This window comes from Lactuca sativa, chromosome 1 (genome assembly GCF_002870075.4).
Source record: "Lactuca sativa cultivar Salinas chromosome 1, Lsat_Salinas_v11, whole genome shotgun sequence".
NCBI lineage: Eukaryota > Viridiplantae > Streptophyta > Magnoliopsida > Asterales > Asteraceae > Lactuca > Lactuca sativa.
This window is the reverse complement of record NC_056623.2, coordinates 99,056,543-99,075,772: the sequence shown is the minus strand read 5'-3', so window position 1 is coordinate 99,075,772 and position 19,230 is coordinate 99,056,543. Positions and strand designations below refer to the sequence as shown.

Sequence of the window (19,230 nt, the reverse complement as noted above, 5' to 3'; positions counted from 1 at the left end):
TAGGAGCCGTATTTGACACTCACGAAAATTCGAAGCTCTCTCCCTCTCTCTGCGATTTTCTTCAAGTTTCCGAGTATTCACTTTGTGTTTATCGATTTCCAATGCTGTTGGATAATCGATAGATCTGCATTAAATCCTGGGGTTTTACTTTGTTGCTTACATCCAATATAAGCGAAGAAAAAACCTTTAAGGACAAGAGTTCGATCCGTGCAGTTATTCCATGTTCAAGATCAACCATTAATAGGTCGGTTTTACATTATTGTTTTGTTTTTTAATTTCGTCCAACAGGATACTCTCCTTCTACCTTTATTATAGTCAGATCTAATCGAGAATGATCAATCTAGTTTCTAGACGAAAGTTGGTAATCATATTAATAATAATTGAATCTATTATTCGCAACTAATCGACATATAATTCTCTATATTATTTGTCTGTTTCCTTACTTGTCTACATGCACTTTACTTGTACATAAAATATCGAACCATTAAATTTAAGGTGTTGTTTTTTTAAAAAAGGTCGGTTTGACCCTTTAGTTCCTTTTCTTTACTTGCTTGCCCTTAGCTATCCTATAATTGCAACATTGGTCTTTTACTATTTTATCTTTACTTGGTTGCTTTTTTTCCTTCCATACTTATCTAAAATTTAATTTGCATTAACTACATTAAGTTAATAAACATTTTGTAGCAACCTACTTACCTTCCAAAGTTCATATCAATCATTCTTTATACATTTTAACAAGCAAAATTGTGAAATACTCTACAAAACCAAAAAAAAGGTTATATTATAGAAGAGACCATTTTAGTGATTTTGCAATTCACAAAAACCAAATTGAGAACCATCCTATCTTTTTATTACAAGATCAAAGGTAGTCAATTCAAATTTATTAAATGGGTATTTTTATGATTAGTCACATCTTTAAATATAAATATCAAAATTGTCATTTAATAACATTAACTAATACTTTATTTCTTTCCAAATTTAAAAAATTATTCATTATTCCAACCACCACCTAATCACTTCTCAAATATTTATACAAAAAAAAAAAAAAAAAAAAAAAAAAAAAACGTACTATTAATTTATTTGGTCCTAAATTTTCTTTTGCTCGTTGCCTTTTTGAATGAACCCCCTCGCAATCGGTAAAAACCCCAGGGTTGTCTGCAATTCCCCAAATCGCACCTTCTCTCTCCCACTACTCATTTTCAGTGAATCAGGCGCTCTTGCTCCACCGAGATCGGCGACTACTAACCGCCGTCAATTCTGCAGCCGTGTGAGAACTCAGGCAAGGCGGTGAACGTCTACTGATGGTACTGATGTTACTATCCTGATGTCGGCTCCTATGCTCTTCGATCTCTTTTTACATTTCTTGGTAACATCACGTACTCAGTAATTGCTTTTGCAATGTGAATTTACTGAATTGTGTTGTTTAGCTGAAGCATAATTTAAAAGTTAATACTTTTTTCTTCGCGTTTAGGTTAGCTTTTAATAGGTGTTGAAGCCTGTTAGAATTCATTGTTCGATTGTCATTATGGATTTTCCTTAGTTGATTTAGGATTTTTCCTTTTCTTTTGTTATTCTAGATTTGTGACATTTTTCTATTTGTAAACTGTGATTTAGACATGGTTTTTGGGGGAAATCAACATGAAAGTTCACCATTTGTTAAAATTATCTTCTTTTTGAACTTTTTAACCCTAAAGCTCATCATATGGATCTGAAACTATGCAGATGTGTTTTGATGGCATTTGCAAATCTTAGATGGTTTGCTTTTACTTTGACATAATGCTTAGAATATCTCCATCTATCATGTTCTGTATCACTGTATGGTTTCAGTTTATTAGCTATCTGTTCATATGGAAGTAAAAGACACTTATAGTTCATGATAAGATCATAAGCTCATAAGCTCATATGATTATACCTCTTTGCAATGCAGTGTACATTTGGTGGTTTATGAGAAACTAGAAAGTAACTTCATGGTAACAGAATTCTGACTTTCTGAGTAATCAATTCAAGTCAATAAGCATGGAAAAACACATCCCAGATTGCCCATACCCCGGATGCTTTTTCTGTGTCATGAAAGAAGGAAACCCAAACAAACGAAGAGCAAGCATCATGAAGTTTTTCAGAGAGCTTCCTTCACAAGATGATGATGGTCAAGTTCTCCCAATAAGTGGCCTTTGGAACACAGCCATGGCACATCCTAATGATCCAGAGTTCATAGAATTAGGTATCTTTGAATGCATGTCAGCTCTCATTTGGAAAGGCTTAAAGAATCGCAGATGGCTATCTCATGATCAAAACATCTACATCCCTTATTATGCTGCACATATAATCGGATCATACACCATGAACATGGAAGATTTTGCAGAAACTGCAGTGAATGCAGGGGTAATCCCACCTTTGGTTGAACTTTTGAGAGGCAGATTAACTTGGGTTGAACAAAGAGTTGCTGTAAGAGCTTTAGGACATTTAGCTACATATGCAAGCACATTCCCTGCTGTTTCAAGTCATGGAGAGATTCTTGAACTTTGTATACAATTAGCAATGAGTTCACTTGAGATTGTTTACTCTCACTTTTATCAGTATGCTGACAGAAGACTTAGTTACCATTGTGATCTTTTGACACGTGGCATGGGTGGTGTAGAGATGGAATCAAGGAAAGCTGAGGAATGGGCTAGTCAATTACAGTGTTGGTCTCTTCAACTTATAAATTGTTTTGCTTTTAAGCCTGAGTTTCTTTCTACAATATGCAAACCTGAGTTTCTTGTGAAACTTCCTGGAATGTGGGGTGGACTTGTGAATGAAAATTCACCAGCAGGTATTGGGTTATTGAGAACAATTTGTCATCATAAATTTGGAAGAGGACCTGTTAGCAGTTGCCCAGGGGTAATTGAGTCATTATGTAATATTGCACGATCTTCAGATGACTGGCAATATATGGCTATTGATTGTCTTCTATGGTTGCTTCAAGATCCTAATACCTTCCATAAGGTAATATCTAATAAACTTAACAAGATAAAATTTAACTCATTTATAATTTATTATTTTATCCAGGGCAAATTACAAAAAAAGAAAAAAACATTATAATTTGGGCAGTATTACGGTTTATCCACTAATACTTTTATCATTTTCTAATCAAACCATACAAGTTTCATTCATTTTCCAAATTAACCATTTTGAAATGTTATATCAGGTCAAAATGGTAAATTCAGAAGAAAAAAATTCTGAAACTTTTATGGTTTGATTGGAAAAAGATAATGTATAAGCAATAAAACCGCAAAATCGCCCAAAATTTAAAGTTTTTTTTTATTACCTGTAATTTTCCCTTTTGTTTATATTCTAACCATTTTTTAGTACTCTAAATATATATAACTGATTTTTATTTTTGTTTATTTCAATATATTTAGTGTTAATCTCATAAAAGACCTTATATTTTGTGTTTTTTTTTTTTTCCCGGATCAAACCTCAACTTTATTTTTTTCATGAAAAAAAGACCTTGCATTTTTTTCTTTTTTCCGATCTAGCCCTTTTAGTCTTTTTTCCCTAAAAAAAAGACTATAAAATGTGAGGGGTTTTTTCAGAAAAAACTAAAAAAGTTGAGGATTTCTTTGGAAACATTCGAAGGTTGAGGGTTTTTTTCCGAAAAAAAAAAGAAGACAAAGTTGATGGGTTTTTTTGGAAAAATTGAAAAAATACAAGGTCTTTTTCATTAAAAAAAAAACATGATGATGACAGAGTTGAATTCCATCCATTCAACAACCAAACACGCCGGAATGGAATCTCGAATTCCAATTCCATCCTCAATCCAAAACCTCACAACATTCCATTCCTTACAGGTGATCGAAAAAGCAGCACCAGCAGTTCTGGACCTCGCAGAAATCCAAACCCTCGGGGACCACAAAAAACTCGGGGATTCCATCCTCAACGTCCTCCAAGAATCCATCAATTCCACCGGAAACCGCAATTCCATCAGCAACCGAACCCAAGAAGACATCGAATCCCTCCTCGATTCCCGCGAACGTTTCAAATGGGAAAAATCCATGCCAAAAGAAGACCTCCACATCAAACAAGCCGCCGCCTTAGTCGTCAAACTCGAAGGCAACTCCCTCTTTTCTTCCGGAAACATCCAAGCCGCCGCCTTAAAATACTCAGAAGCCCTCTCCTTATGCCCCGTAAGATCCAAAAAAGAAAGAGTTGTTTTATACAGTAATCGCGCCCAATGCTACCTTTTGTTGCAACAACCTTTAACCGCCATTAGTGATGCCACGCGGGCCCTTTGTTTGCATAATCCCGTCAATAGGCACGCGAAAAGTTTGTGGAGGCGGGCCCAGGCGTATGATATGATTGGGTTGGCGAAGGAGAGTTTGTTGGATGCGATTTTGTTTATAAATGAGTGTTCGAATTCAATGGATCCGGATTTGAATTGTAGGCAGAATAAGGTCCCGGATTATGCGGAGCGGTTGGTGAAGAAGCAGATGAAGGCCGCGTGGTTGTTTAGGGAGGCGGCGGTGAAACATGGCGGGATTGATTGTGAGGAGGGTGGGGGTGGCGGTGGTGGTGGGGGGGATGGGTATGGGAGTGATGATTCGGAGTGGGAGACTGCTAGTGAAAGTGATGTTGGAGATGGTGGGAGGAAAGAGATCGGGAGTAATGAATAATGATGAGGTATGTCTTTTTTGGATTTTGATGGAATGGAATGGCTGATTCCATTCCAGTGTTTGTGGCGATTCCATTCCATCCAATGAAATAGTGTTTGGTATGAGGGAATTGGCGAAGGAATTGGATGGTTTGTTTTGTTTGAATTGGAAAAAAGTGTTTGTTTTGAAACAATGGAATGGAATGGAATGGGCTATTCCGGTAGGAATGTGTTTGGATTTCGATGGAATGGAATGGCTGATTCCGTTCCATTGTTTATGACGATTCCATTCCATCCAACGAAGTGATGTTTGGTATGATGGAATTGGCGAAGGAATGGAATGGTTCGTTCTGTTTGAATTAGAAAAACGTGTTTGTTTTGAAACAATGGAATGGAATGGACTATTCCGATAGGAATGTGATTCCTTCCATTTATGTAAAGTTTAACAACAAAAAAGTTTTCTTTTTTAAAAGTTTATTATTTTAATTAAGTGGCTAAATGCAAGAAAGAGCTTTTATTATGTTTATCTTTTTGTTCTTTATTCTAAATTAAACTTTATTAATCATAATTCAAATAATGTATATTACATTTTATTTACATATAATATAATAATTTAATTTGTTTGAAATATTGATTTATTGCAGAAATGAAACGATGATAGTTTGATACGATGTGCAACTTGTAGAAGATGAAAAATGAGCTTGAAACAAAGAAAGAATGAGTGAGTTTTAACTTTTAACATTGCTCTTTTTCTGTTTTTTTTCTATTGCATTCTTAATGTTCACAAGACTTTGAAGAGAAAAAAAAACCCAATTTCAAAGGATTTTGTACATTATTATTTTTCTTGTAATTTTGGTGTGTGTGTGTGTGTATCTTTCTTTTGTGTGCAAAAAATGTGTATAAAACCCTTGGGGGACTTTTGAGTTTTTGAGTAATAATGGGTTGTTTCTGATATGATTCGTGTTGGAAACCATTTCTTATTATATATAGCTAGTATTAGTATAATTTCTTTTGTTTATCTCAATTATTTATATATACGTTTTTATTAATTTATATAGAAAGATGGATTTCTTATCAATTTGTAAACTATTTGGTAACAAAATAGGAAACTATTTTTGTACATAATTTGGAAAAGACGTGTAAGTTCTTTGCTTAAATACGCCATTAACCCTTTTAGATAATAATGAAATTGAACAAAAAGAGATTTTATTAATTTTTATAAATAATGAAAATGGGCCAAATAGGTCCTTATTTTATACATTTAGTATTTTGTTTGATGGATTAACTGAAAAATTAATTGCTAGTTGATAAAAATTGACATTTGATAAAACTAGCTTATAAGCTAACTAAAATATATAAAATTACATAAAAAAACATTAATTTTTTATAATTAACAAAGTGTATATTTAGAATAATATAAAAAAAATCAATAAGCTTTTGAAATACTAGTATGAGTAGTTTAAAAAAAAAAAAAAAAAAAAAACCCTAACCTATAAGCTACATTTTTATTGGTGGAATATGAAGATCTAAATAAGTTCAAAAAGTAAATTATTTTATAAGCTAGATGTGATGCGTTAAATATAGTTTTAACATCGACTAAATAAGGTTGCGTAGTGTAACCTCCACTAAAGAGATTGATTGTCACATACGACATTGCCCCAGAATGAGATTAGTCGTCATATACGAGATTAGACTTAGTTCGTTGTTGTTTGATCTTTTACTCGAACAAGTGCTACAACCGTCGAGCTGAGGAGAGCGCTTATACTTTACTTTTGTCCCTTTTTGATTCCCGGTCCAATATGAGTTCTCAAAGATCTTCGTTCGAAAAGATCATCTAAGCATCATTGGCCTGGTCAGTCTTTACCTGACCAACTACCTAATACTACGTAGGCTCATCAAACAACGCTTTTTAGCTTTCTTCAGGATTTGGCCTGAACTGTTCGGCAGATTCCCAAATATGATTTTTAACATATTTCTTGTCATAATGTCCTACAAAATATGTTCCCACACACATCCTTGTTTACAATGCATATTTACAACATTAAATACCAATGATAAACAAAAGATCCACCCATCTAACTTCAAGAACCTAGATCTAGGAAGTTAAACTCATAAAGGTTGAATATTTGACACTTACAAAAATCCAGAGTGTGCACAAGATGATGATAACGAAGCTTCTTTGCTGGATCAACACTCTCAAACATCTTTTTCTCCTTCTTCTAGCCACCAAAACACCAAAATGGATCCAAAACCACCAAAAGGGATTAGGGTTAAGGTTTTTTGAGTTGGGGGGAGGTAGAGGATGAGAAATAAACCCTAAAACCGAGTTAAGGGGGCTTAAATATGTAGGAAACCCTAAAAGTTCGTGAGCTTGGGCTGCAACAGCTCTCACGTCGTGAGCACTCTATGTCTCACGTCGTGAGAGCAGTCCCACATAACAATTCAACTTAACCCCTCTCACGTCGTGAGCCTCTTATTCCTCACGTTGTGAGGCTTCTTTTTCTCCGAAAACCCGACCTTTTGACCCTTGAAACCCTAATTCGATTCGTCCAGGAAAACGGGTGTTACATAAGGATAGAATTCATGGTCTCAAAGTTGACACTTAATCGTTTTTGGACAATATTTACACATTTTCAACTCATTCCATCTATTTTTTTTTTAAACTTAATAAACATCCAAATTTTGGGATGTTAACATAAGCATTGAAAATTAACGGAGACAAGTTGTGTATATAAAAAATTAAACAAAACTAGGGGTGACACACACCGTTTGTTGCTGCATAGAAACTTGCGTGTGTATAATTAACAATACAATTTGTAAACACAAACATATATATATATATATATATATATATATATATATATATATATATATATATATATATATATATATATATATATATTACTTAATAAAAACTAATTTTGTAAAAAAAATTATGAAAAAATAAAGTTTTAAACTAAAAAATAGAATTGTAAAAAGAATAAAAAAAATATTTGGATGAATTCATAAAAAAAAAAGTAAAAAAAATGTAAATAAAGTGTGCAATTTTTTTAAAGAAGGTTTTAAGAAAGACAAAATAACGGTGATTGGTCTTTGTGGCAATTAAATTTAACACACGGAATAAAACGTTGGAAACCTTTATATGTTTGGTCTATTGGTTTCATTTTCTTGCTCGGTAGGCACAATGACCACTTAAACATATATTCAAAGGTCAAATCTCAACTTAGTCAAAAAATTAGCGGTCGACGGTCAAAGTCAACAGACGAGTCACCACGTTGTGGCCAACACCATGGTCGCGCCGTGGTGGCTAAAAGACAGAATACTCATGTTTCAACTTGCCACCACATCGTGGCCTACATAACGTCGCGTCGTGGTAATGTCTGACCAGCTTAACCCATTAAGCTTTTAACCTTTATTCCGCAGAGCTTCAAAGCTCAGTTCTGATCGATTTAGGTCATGCATGGATAAAGTTGGAAGTTTCCAATTTTATCCATTCCCTAACATCTCAAACCCTAACACTTAAAAGAACCAACATTAGCTAAAAGGTTCATGCATGGCTGTTTTTTTAACAAGTAACCAACTTAATGAGACATTAAGGTCTAAAGGCTACCTCAAACACCATCTAAGGCCCTAGAGTTACTTCAACTCCAAAGGGTCCTCATATAAGGCCATAAATGAACTCTTAAGCATGAAATATAACTTAATAAGAAGAAAGGTATGAGTTTTATACCTTTTGGAGTTTAAAAATGAAGAAAGATTAGCCTTCAACTTCAACAACAAGCTTGGAGCACCTGCCCTTTCTTCCAAGAACCTTTAAGATCTTGAACTTGTCAAGAACGCACATAAATACATCAAGAACACACACACACACACAAAGGGTTTTACAATTTGGGGGAATAGAGGCTGATAGAGATGGCAGCCCTAATCATAAGGTTGCTTAAATAGGGCCCAAGGCCCGATAACTAGGATTTTGAACTCAACCGACACTGCGTTGTGACCAATTACTCTGCCACGTTGTGACCATTTACAAGACGCATTGCATTAAATGATATGGCCGCGACGTTGTGACCCTCCACCACAACGTCGTAGTCAGTCTGCAAAACGGATTACAACTGCCCTCGGAACCTTGTACCCAGGGGTGCTGCCTTCAGACCCCATATTCCTGAGTTCATATTTATCACTCCAAATATGCATCACACACCTTCTCACCTTCTGTCTCGGTAAATAAATAGAGCTCATCCTATTACGATATTAATCATAATTATGCTAAAATACGTCAATATCACTTAAATCACCAACATGGATTTGCCATATATCAATGTCTATGATCCTTCTTAAATCGTTGATGGAGTTAGCATGGGTTTAACAAGAAACCCTAGGACTTTTTTTTTTTTTTTTCCAAATCCAACCTTACATAGTGGCATGGCAGTTTCTTTTAAAATATTCATGGTTATCAGTGATGGGGACGGATCTTGAAGAAGAACAAACCGACATCGCTACGCGCTAGGCGGCTTCCCGTTGTTCGTTGAAATCAGAAATGGGTGTCCCAAGCTGCTCCCTTTTGTTCGTTGCCGATTCAAATAATGAGGTGAAATTGTATTGTATACACAACCATTAAAAATCGATTCACTCTCTTTCTTTACCCAACCCAATTTCACAAACTACACCGATTTTCACTTTTTACTTCCCTTCTCTCCAAGAAACCTCAAGAGTCTTCGCGATTTGGAGCCTTGTTGAAGATACAGTGCTGTGAAGAAACGGGATGGAGAATCGGGAGGATCTGAATTCCATTCTAGAGTTTTTACCGGTGGTTCTCCGGTCATCAGCACTCTTTTGGCCTTCTCAAGTCGTTGAAGCACTCAAAGCACTCTCTAAAGGCCCCCAGCACAGCAAGGTTGACTCCGGCGAGGTCCTCTTCCTTGCCATTTCTGACCTCCGTAACTCCCTCAACCTCTCCGCTGATCCCCTCGCCTTTTCAACCGCTGATGGTTTCTCCCTCTTCTTCGATGATGTAAGTAGCAATAAGCATCAAAATCAAACCTAATATTGTTCCCACATACAAATTGGGTATCAATCCGTTTGTATCATTCACTCCCTTCTCATTTCTCTCAGTTTTATCAACTAATCACATGAAATTTAAGATTGCACATTTCATGAACAGCTGATATCGCGTTCCGAAGCAAACAAATGGTTTGAAGGGACACTCCCAGCTTTGGCAGATTCTCTATTGCGGCTTCCATCGATGCTAGAAGCTCACTATACAGGTGCAGATTCCATTACCTGTGTTGGTGCTAGGGCTGGACTCAAAACCAGTCTTCGCCTCTTGAAGTCGCAAGAGCCTGGCATAGTTTTAATCAGCCAGGAACTCATCGGCGCTCTTCTTGCATGCTCTTTCTTTTGTCTGTTTCCAAACACTAGCAGAGGTGCCAATCATCTTCAATTGATCAACTTTGATCATTTATTTGCGTATGTGTATTTCGATACTCATTTCACTTCTTGTTGAATGTTGATGCTCTCAATAATTTCTTTCACACACCTGATTCGAATCCCATCTTTCCTCAGGAGCCTATACGACAACTACAACGAAAAACAAGAAAACAAAATCAAATGCATCATTCATTACTTTGAAAGAATCCATTCCAGTATGCCACGTGGCAATGTCTCATTTGAGAGAAAAGTGCTTGCAAACAACCACAATCTTAACTCCATCCCTTGCCCAAAGGTTGAATCTTGGAGTAAATCTGTGGTCTCTCTATGCCTGTTTGAGGTAAACTCCAATAAAATGATTTCAAATGAAAGTATCTCTATTACAAGGACATAACAGTAATTTTGTCATTATAGGTTTGTAATTCAGGCTTAATAGAAGATACTTCAAAAGAAGCTCTAGAAGTGGATTTTGCAAATAAGTACCTTGGTGGAGGTGCTCTAACTAGAGGGTGTGTTCAGGTTTGCTTTGTTTTTTCTTCATACGATTAACATTTTCTTTATATAATTTAATCACCTTATTATATTCTTGTGATTATAGGAAGAAATTCGTTTCATGATAAGTCCAGAATTAATAGCTGGCATGCTTTTCTTGCCTTCAATGGCAGATAATGAGGCTATAGAAGTTATTGGTGTTGAAAGATTCTCTAAATATACAGGGTAAGTAACTAAGTATATTTCATTAGTGAAAAAATGCAATAATATTATCATATTATGTTTATTAACTTTTTTTTTGATATAGATATGCTTCTTCTTTTCGATTTTCTGGTGATTTCATGGATAAGAAAGATATTGATATGATGAAAAGACATAAAACCAGAATAATTGCAATTGATGCTTTAGTCAACCCTGGAGAAAGACAATATAGACATGAATTTCTTTTGAGGTATTTTATATTTGCATACTTTATTATTGTGGTAAAAGATTAATGTGATTTGTGTTAATTACAGGGAGATTAACAAGGCGTTTTGTGGGTTTTGTGACTCTAGTAAGTCTGAAAAGTATGAGAAGCTTTTTAAAGATGATGAAAATTCAGAAGTAAAATTTGAAGAAGATGAAATAGGAATTGTTACTGGAAATTGGGGATGTGGAGCATTTGGAGGAGACCCTGAAATTAAAGCTATTTTACAATGGCTTGCAGCTTCACAGGTGATGATAATAATATGATGCAAGAAATAGCAATGTACTTTTTTTTTTTAGTTTTTTATTATTATAGCATCCTACTTTTATTTCTTTAAAATCTACTTAATAGCAATCTACTTTTTTTGTTCAAATACAAAGCAATTTTCATTGCTATAGATATAAGGGTTGATATAATAAAAGAGTAAAAGATCTTATATATTGTGTTTTTTTCATAAAAGACTTGATATTTTGTGTTTTTTCTGGATTAAACCTCAAATTTATTTTTTGCCTGAAAAAGACCTTGTATTTTTTCGTTTTTTCCGATCTGGCTCTTTTAGTTATTTTTTTTCCAAACAAAAATTGTAAAATGTGAGGGGTTTTTTGAGAAAAACTAAAAAGTTGAAGGTTTATTTGGAAGCATTTAGAAGGTTGAGGGTTTTTTGGGGAAAAATTTACAAAGTTGAGGGTTTTTTTTCGGAAAAATGAAAAAAATACAAGGTCTTTTTCAGGCAAAAAATAAAGTTGAAGTGTAATCTGGAAAAAAACACAATAAATAGCTGAGGTTTTTTTGGGAAAAAAAATTAAAAGATTGAGGGTTTTATCAGAAAAAATAAAAAGTTGAGGGGTTTTTTGGAAAAAATGAAAAAAATGCAAGGTCTTTTTCAGGAAAAAAAAAAATTAAAGTTGAGGCTTAAATCTAAATCCATAAAAAAACCTAATATATAAGATCTTTCATGATATTAAATTATTAACCCTAAATATAAATGGGGTAATATTTTCAAAATATAATGTCTTAATAAGAAAAAAAGTTATATGTATAATGCACAAATAAATGAAAGTACATTGCTATTTATTGTCTGTTTGCAATTCATGTGTTTGAGTACTTATTTTTATTTATTTATTTTTTATTTATATTCAGGCATTAAGGCCTTTCATGGTATATTACACATTTAGCATGGAGGCATTAGAAACACTGGAAAAGGTAATTCCATTCCGTTTGTCTATATGATATGATGTGTGTACAAAAAGTAGATTATATTTTATTGACTCTGGACAGGTAACAAAGTGGATCATGTTACATAAATGGAATGTTGGAGATCTATGGAATATGGTAATGGAATACTCATTCCAGAGATCAAAGAGGGAAACAGGAATTGGATTCTTCAATTGGCTTTTACCATTATTATCTTCTCATGACCCCATGATGTTGGATTCCCCCCCACAAACTGTCTCCAAAGATTTGGAATGTAAATAATAATAACAACAAATGACTAAACTGCCCTTTGTTTAGTTCTTGTTCACTAATATCTTTAGATACCTGTAAAAATATTTGATTTATCCTTTTTCTTTTATTTAGATAATTTTTTTGAAGGGTATTTGAGTATTTAGGACAACATTTTTTCACTAACAAAATGACTAAGTTTTGATTTTTGCTTCAAGTTTCGATTTTTGCTGTTGAATGTTGATTTTGTTGTTGAATTTATTCATACATGAACACATAAATACGTATCAGTTCATACCTTTGCTGATTTTGCTGATAAATTCATATTTTTGCTGATTTTGCTATTTTTGAAGTTCAATTTTTGTGGAATGTTTTCTGATTGATGTTAAGATCTTCTATGTCCATAAACAAACGATATCTGAATGATGTTAAGATACATATTTTTTTCTTTTGAATGCTGATTTTGCCCATAATTCATCAATTTTATTGGTTGTTTGAATCAAAGATCTTCTAATTCATCAATTTTATGGATTGTTTGAATCAAATAATCCATAAAATTGATAAAATTGATGTACAATAAAAAATCATGGTTTCTTACTCAGTTATGATTTCTTTACCTATACAGACATTTCTTAGTCAGCAACTATCAAATGGGTCCTACTACGTAGTTTGTAGACCGGTAAAAAGTTCAAGGTTGTGCTATATGCTCACTATTCATGAGCCCAAATTTAGTTACCATCATTTGGGAGATTTTGACTTATGAAATTGAAATGGGATTAGAAATAGAAATATATGCATTCTTATTGTTTAGTTTTGATAAATTATTTTTTTTGGAACATGATATTCTTTGCTAACCAATGTTTATCCTTTGATTATTTTGAGTATACATATAATTATTACGAGCCTCATGTATCATTTTGATCTCAAAAACACTTTACATCCCAGACTATTTCGGATTTACAATAAAATCATAATCATACTTTAAAGCAACACGGATATACTAAAAGTAAAACTACTTCTAGTCCAACTCATTGTGCTCCTATCTCATATCATATAACGGCTACTACCTAAACCTGTAATACATGAAAAATCTACAACATTAGACCACAAGTCTGATGAGTTATATCATATTATGTTTTCATGCAATAATATTCTACATCTATCATTCTTTCTTTTCATACTCTACCATTCTTCTCATCACTTCTCATACTTTTATTCTATCTCATCTCATGTCTTACCATCTATTCTTGGCTTATCTTATGCTTTATCTTCATCTCTTCTCGAGCTCATCTTATGCTCTATCTTAGCCTCTTCCCGACTCATCTATTTCTTTCTTCTCATCTAATGCCTTCTCTAACTCTAACTTTACCTTTTCTCATGTTATTGTTATGTCTTCATCTCATCTCATATTCTTCTTTTTACTCTATCTATACCTCTCTGCACACCCCTTCTCTCTCTCACACACACTCTCTCTCCCTCTCTCTTTCTCTCTCTCTCTCTCTCTCTCTCTCTCTCTCTCTCTCTCTCTCTCTCCCCCTCATACTTTCTTCTCTTTCATGGGCATGCTTTCTTCTCTTTCTTTGTTCCATCTCATCTTTCCTCTTGTTTCTTATTGTCACTTAGCCTTTCTACTTCCTTTTAGACCTAAACAGTCTAATCATATATGATAACTTCACTTATCATATAGAGGCACAACATAAATCTAACTTATCGGATTACCACTATGTAGACTTAGTCCTTTCACTTTGATCCCTCGTAGATCCTTTGGCAACTTCTCTTTTCTTAAATCCTTAGTGGATTACAATGATCCCTTACAGATTCGTTACACTTAACCCCTCACGGATTATATCAAGGTTCTCTAAAGAAACCTCTTACCTTGTTCCACTCATGGACCCATTTTCAACCTTCTCTAACCATATATATAATCCCATTCCCACAAGAATCATATATCTACTTTCACGATGGAATCATCATCTCATTCCCGAAGGAATCATCTTTCCACTCTTCTCAAAATCTTACATGCGAATGTTATAATTTGCCCATAGTATTACACATCACATGTATTTTAATACTATATCTCATCATCTCATCAAGAGACTTTCTACTACCAGTTAAGTACTTAACTCATTAAGTACTTAATCTAAATCTTCATATACTAACACTTAGGTATTTAACACAATATCATTGACATCTTGCCATAAAACATAAAGGACATAATAGTAAAATCCTACCAAGAAGGAATAACATGAAAAAATCAAAGACAATTGTAATTGGGTCATTGTACATAAAATCTAGTGATAATGATTAAGTGTGAGACTTAAAATAACAACAATAATTTTAGTCATAAATCCAATTACAAAGGAACCATTTCTATAATTTTATCAACTTCATGCAAATGAATTTAACGAAGCTTGATATTGACTGAAGTAATAGTAGCAATGACTAGAGAAAGCAAAGCTTCGAAAACTTGTTTGTCTTGAAATTGAAAGCAACATGCTATTTTGCCTTGAAAATGAAAGTAGCATGCTATTTTACCTTAGAGAATTGAAACTAAGGGCAATACCATCATTTTTTTAACCATGGATATCAAATATCATGATGGATGTCTTTTTAAGACTTTCTCAGGGTTGGTCAATGCTTTGCCAAGAATTCAATTATACATAAAAGCAAAGTTTGATTGGAAAAGTTGGGTAATATACCTCAAGCATATTGCATGGTAGGTCATGATCTACATTTGGATGACTAATTGTGGTCAAATGAGTATGTGAAGAATCCATTCGTAATCAAATCCATCTAAACATCATAATAAGTCAATAACTTGTACAAATATAATATAAGAGTTAATACAGTAAACGGAATCAAGTGAATACCATATAGGATATGTAAAAAGTGTCCATACCTATAATACCCATAACATATGCTCCTCAAGTTCATCCTATGAAAAACAACTAAAGATCATCAAAAAGGATTGAAATGTACTTTCAAAGAAGACCTCGAAAAGAGCATCCACTATCAATCAAAGTGACTTAATTAGTTATGACTTTAGAAGCAATGAACTGAGATTTAAGAAGGAAATAGTACATTGATTAGGAAACTGAATATTGAACATTTATAAAAAACAAACACAAAACATTTATAAGAACCAAACTTATATTATAAAGCAAGAGGTTTGAAACATAGATTGATAACAACAACTAAACATAATATTGAAAATAAGAAAAACATATTAAAACCAACTTATAGAAACATCAATCCTCCACATCCGACTTGTCAAGGAGTTTCATGGGTCGATTTCGATTGTAAATGCAAACCCTGACTTTCTTTTTTGCTTGTATGGTGGGGACATCCTCTTTCTCATCATCATCTGAGCAGAGGTCCACAACTTCATCCTACTTCCACTATGTTAGAGCTAAAACTCTTTTTCTTTTCCTTTCGAGTTGTTGATCTTCTTTAGCAATTGTAGAAACCTAAAACAAAACTAAAACATCATAAACTATTAACAATTGATGAAAAGACGATGAATTTCTACCCCTTCCGAAATAACCCTTTCCAAAATCGATTTAAAAGGACCGAAGTGAGGAGAATACTCAATTATCTCAGTAGAGTTACTTTCAAAATCAATGGATTTAGCTGATATTGTTTGAAGGTTGGCATTTTCATGAACGGATACAGTGTTCTTCATTGTGTAAGTGATTATAAATTATAATCATATATAAAAAAACATAGCAAATTTCCAAAAGCAAACGATAGTTATATTGAACAATATAATAAAACCAACGATTTAACCAATTTTGAGTTGAGATAGCTACAATTAAGCAGTAAAAAATTATAAATTTTCAAAGACAGGAATCAAAATCCAAACATCTTTTCAATAAATTTTACCTTGGGTGCCATTTCTTCAAACAGAAAATCCTTATCAGCCAATTTCTGGTCCATGATGTATCAACCGTTAGACAAATTTCAAGCGATGGAATAACGCATATATTCAAAAAAGCAACCTCTTATATATGCACAATAGTTACTACACCTACCTGATGTTTAGGGCTTATTGAGGTGGACAGTTGAACTCGGAGGCGTGCTGAAGGTTATATGTGAAAGGGGACGAACGTGGTAGGGAGAAGTGGAGTTTGAAGATATATTGGGGAGGTTAAAGACGTAATCGGCAGACGTGGAGAAGAAAACCCCAAATAACTATTAAAAAAACTGTAAATAGAGAGTTTATGTGGCTGTGATTAAAAGTTGAAGAAATCTAAAGGCTAAAAATAAAAGAGCGGTTATTGTGACATGATGTTAGCAATAATAATAATTTCGTTGTTTATATGTAAATATTGTCATGTTGATTTAAATACATGGATTTTTAGAAACTGAATTTGTCCATTTGGATGAACACATGAGCAAGGTAATAAGTTTATGCCTTCTTATTTGTTATAATAATTTTTGTGAGATAGGTTTTATCACTTTAGTAGTCTAAAATGCACAAAAATAATTTAACGAACCTTTTAAAACAATACCTGAAAGTTAGTAGGATAATAATAACATTAACCTTAGGTTAATAAGTTGTTTTTTAGTTATATCATGTATATAACTAGTATTTGAGTCCGCACTTTGCTGTGGGTTCTTACGTTTTTTTTGCGTATTATAAGTATGAATCGATTAAAACAGTATAACATATCACAACTTTTCACATTGTCATACGTAGAGGATAAATAGAAAAGGTACTTCATAAATGGTTAATAAAATTGTGTCGGTATATAGTTACTTTTCTCAAATGATTTTTTAAATAGTGTGTAAACGTGTGCGTTGCGTCGGAAAAATGGTGCATGATAATGGGTCCAAAAACACTAAAAGCTAAAAAAAAATAGTTATTAGATGATTTATCAACTTAATAAGAGTTTAAGGATTACTTTTGTAAGTTAAATAGTTTTTGAATAATTAATAAGAATACTGCGGTCATAATTATAATTTGGATTAATTTATTCTCCAACAAAACAAATAATGCTAGAAAATAAGGTGCATGATAGAAGCTTACGTTAGCAAAACCTTTACAACAGCTTATGAAGGGGATGAGGCACAAGATAGAGGTTCAACTTAGTAAAACCCATGAATCGGTAAGTATCTTCTCTTCTCTTGTATAATATGCATAGAAAACAATACTTTTAGCTACAGTAACTCTACACACAAAACTTAACTTACATTTTGTATATATTTATAATAAGCCCTTTTGTAGTAGTGTATGAAATAAGGCAATGTTGAACATATATCAAATATATTTTAATATGATAATTCTAGTACGTAAGCCTACAAGGGTATTTCATAAAATCTGAAAATTTTATTGTTTTTTACACCTGACGAGACTCACCAAGATAGAACCCAAAATAATACAATTTTGATATGTAATATTGATACTATTAGTATATTTTATTTCTTTTGTATTAGATTTTGAGGTGAATAATATAAACGTGTTTTCTCATGTTTTGATTTTATATTGGAATCTATTTACGATCTATATGTATTATCGGATGCGTGGTTGGTTTGGTGAATTCACTGTGTCAACAACATTAGAAAGATTTTGACACACATATACAATTTGCTTGAAAAAGTGAATATGTGACTTTTTCTATTAAAAGTTTATAATTAATAATATATATCGTGATGATTAGTTTATAATTAATTTTGTATAATTATACTAAATACAAAGTTGCAAAATAAAATAAAAAACATAGCATACAATTTTAAACATGTGCACGATTTACCTACGTAGAAGTCTGGATGTTCTATATTGTACTAGTAGTATTTTGTGCATAATGCTTTTATTGCGTACAATTATTGTCTGTGTGCATTTAACAATATAGCGAAAGAACACATTACACATTATTTTTTAAAACGACAAGCATGAACCATACAATATGTTTTTTTTTTTTTTTTTTTTTTTTTTTTTTTTTTTTTTTTTTTTTTTAAATTTTTTAATTTGTGTGTGTTTAGTTAAAGTAAAACGAATATACATCAACAAACCCTCATTCATATATGTTTATGTCTCTACAGTATAATATGAGTGTGTACAAAATATCGGTATTAATGTATCCTTAAGGGAAAACGTCAAAAAAAGAAAAGTCAAACTAACGTCAAGCTTGGCCTGGTTAGGATTTGGTCGTATCCAGTCTGAGGCCAAGGTCGGGCCTTTGCCAACGCTGAGTCACTGGTATGGCGGTTAAGGGGCAGAACTGCGCCTTGCCCTTTTCTCCTAGAAATAACACCCCGACAAACGTGAGACCAATCAGAGAGTTCCACTTGCCTATCCGATGACAACCACAGTCATCATAATATCGAAGATTCCCCTCTAGCCAATGAGGCAATGAGGCAAAAAGGCGTAACGGAAGATCCTTCAATATGGATCCGCCACTTCACGTCTTATGAGGGAAGGTTCAACAGAATCAGTTAGGAGGCACACGCCTCTCAATCAGGTATAAAAGTCCCCTTCTTCCTCATGAAGAAGGGGACAAATCTCTTTTTCCTCAGATTTACCTTTTCTTCTCTCAGAATCCATTCTAACTTGATCGTCGGAGCGTCGTCCTGGGAATCCCTCCTGGACGCCGACTAATGATCATCTTTCTCTTTTGTACTGTGATATCAGGAGAAGGAACCAACATGATTCTCACCTTCGATCTTAATTCAACCATCTCTGGCATATGACAACATTTTGCGCCACCCGTACATATCTCCAGGATGATACATCCACGAAGCACAACCAAATAGCAAAAATATGGCAGGCGAA

At 33.4% G+C, this 19,230-nt stretch overlaps 2 protein-coding genes and 1 long non-coding RNA gene across 5 annotated transcripts; 2 read left to right on the top strand and 1 right to left on the bottom strand.

Moving 5' to 3' along the window:
* The first annotated feature begins 1,100 nt into the window (after positions 1-1,100).
* On the top strand, positions 1,101-5,584 carry LOC111899376 (uncharacterized). Of its 2 annotated transcripts, none has more exons than XM_023895217.3 (4): positions 1,101-1,304; positions 1,928-2,985; positions 3,831-4,659; positions 5,275-5,584. In XM_023895217.3, the coding sequence occupies exons 2-3, from the start codon at positions 2,017-2,019 to the stop codon at positions 4,650-4,652; spliced, it is 1,791 nt and encodes a 596-aa protein (XP_023750985.2). In that variant the 5' UTR covers positions 1,101-1,304; positions 1,928-2,016; the 3' UTR covers positions 4,653-4,659; positions 5,275-5,584. The 2 variants fall into 2 exon arrangements, with proteins under 2 accessions (XP_023750985.2, XP_052627702.1); XM_052771742.1 differs by having other exon boundaries at positions 1,101-1,366.
* A 3,429-nt stretch (positions 5,585-9,013) lies between these two features.
* Positions 9,014-12,607, top strand: LOC111899373 (poly(ADP-ribose) glycohydrolase 1). 2 transcript variants are annotated; one of them, XM_023895216.2, is made up of 9 exons: positions 9,014-9,641; positions 9,792-10,096; positions 10,193-10,397; positions 10,472-10,576; positions 10,656-10,774; positions 10,857-11,000; positions 11,104-11,263; positions 12,156-12,218; positions 12,294-12,607. In XM_023895216.2, exons 1-9 carry the CDS (start codon positions 9,393-9,395, stop codon positions 12,489-12,491), a joined length of 1,548 nt encoding a protein of 515 aa, XP_023750984.1. In that variant the 5' UTR covers positions 9,014-9,392; the 3' UTR covers positions 12,492-12,607. The 2 variants fall into 2 exon arrangements, with proteins under 2 accessions (XP_023750984.1, XP_023750983.1); XM_023895215.2 differs by having other exon boundaries at positions 9,015-9,641; positions 11,065-11,263.
* A 2,955-nt stretch (positions 12,608-15,562) lies between these two features.
* LOC111899475 (uncharacterized) lies at positions 15,563-16,605 on the bottom strand. Its single transcript, XR_002852924.3, has 3 exons — positions 16,490-16,605; positions 16,341-16,385; positions 15,563-15,925 (listed from the first exon to the last, which is right to left on the bottom strand). It is a non-coding gene; the product is annotated as an uncharacterized LOC111899475 (long non-coding RNA).
* Positions 16,606-19,230: the final 2,625 nt, after the last annotated feature.

Coding starts and splice junctions, on each gene's coding strand:
- LOC111899376 (XM_023895217.3), top strand. CDS start 2,017: ATGGAAAAACACATCCCAGATTGCCCATACCCCGGATGCTTTTTCTGT. Junction 2,986..3,830: donor ATCCTAATACCTTCCATAAG/GTAATATCTAAT, acceptor CATTCCTTACAG/GTGATCGAAAAAGCAGCACC.
- LOC111899373 (XM_023895215.2), top strand. CDS start 9,393: ATGGAGAATCGGGAGGATCTGAATTCCATTCTAGAGTTTTTACCGGTG. Junction 10,097..10,192: donor AACTTTGATCATTTATTTGC/GTATGTGTATTT, acceptor ATCTTTCCTCAG/GAGCCTATACGACAACTACA. Junction 12,219..12,293: donor CATTAGAAACACTGGAAAAG/GTAATTCCATTC, acceptor GACTCTGGACAG/GTAACAAAGTGGATCATGTT.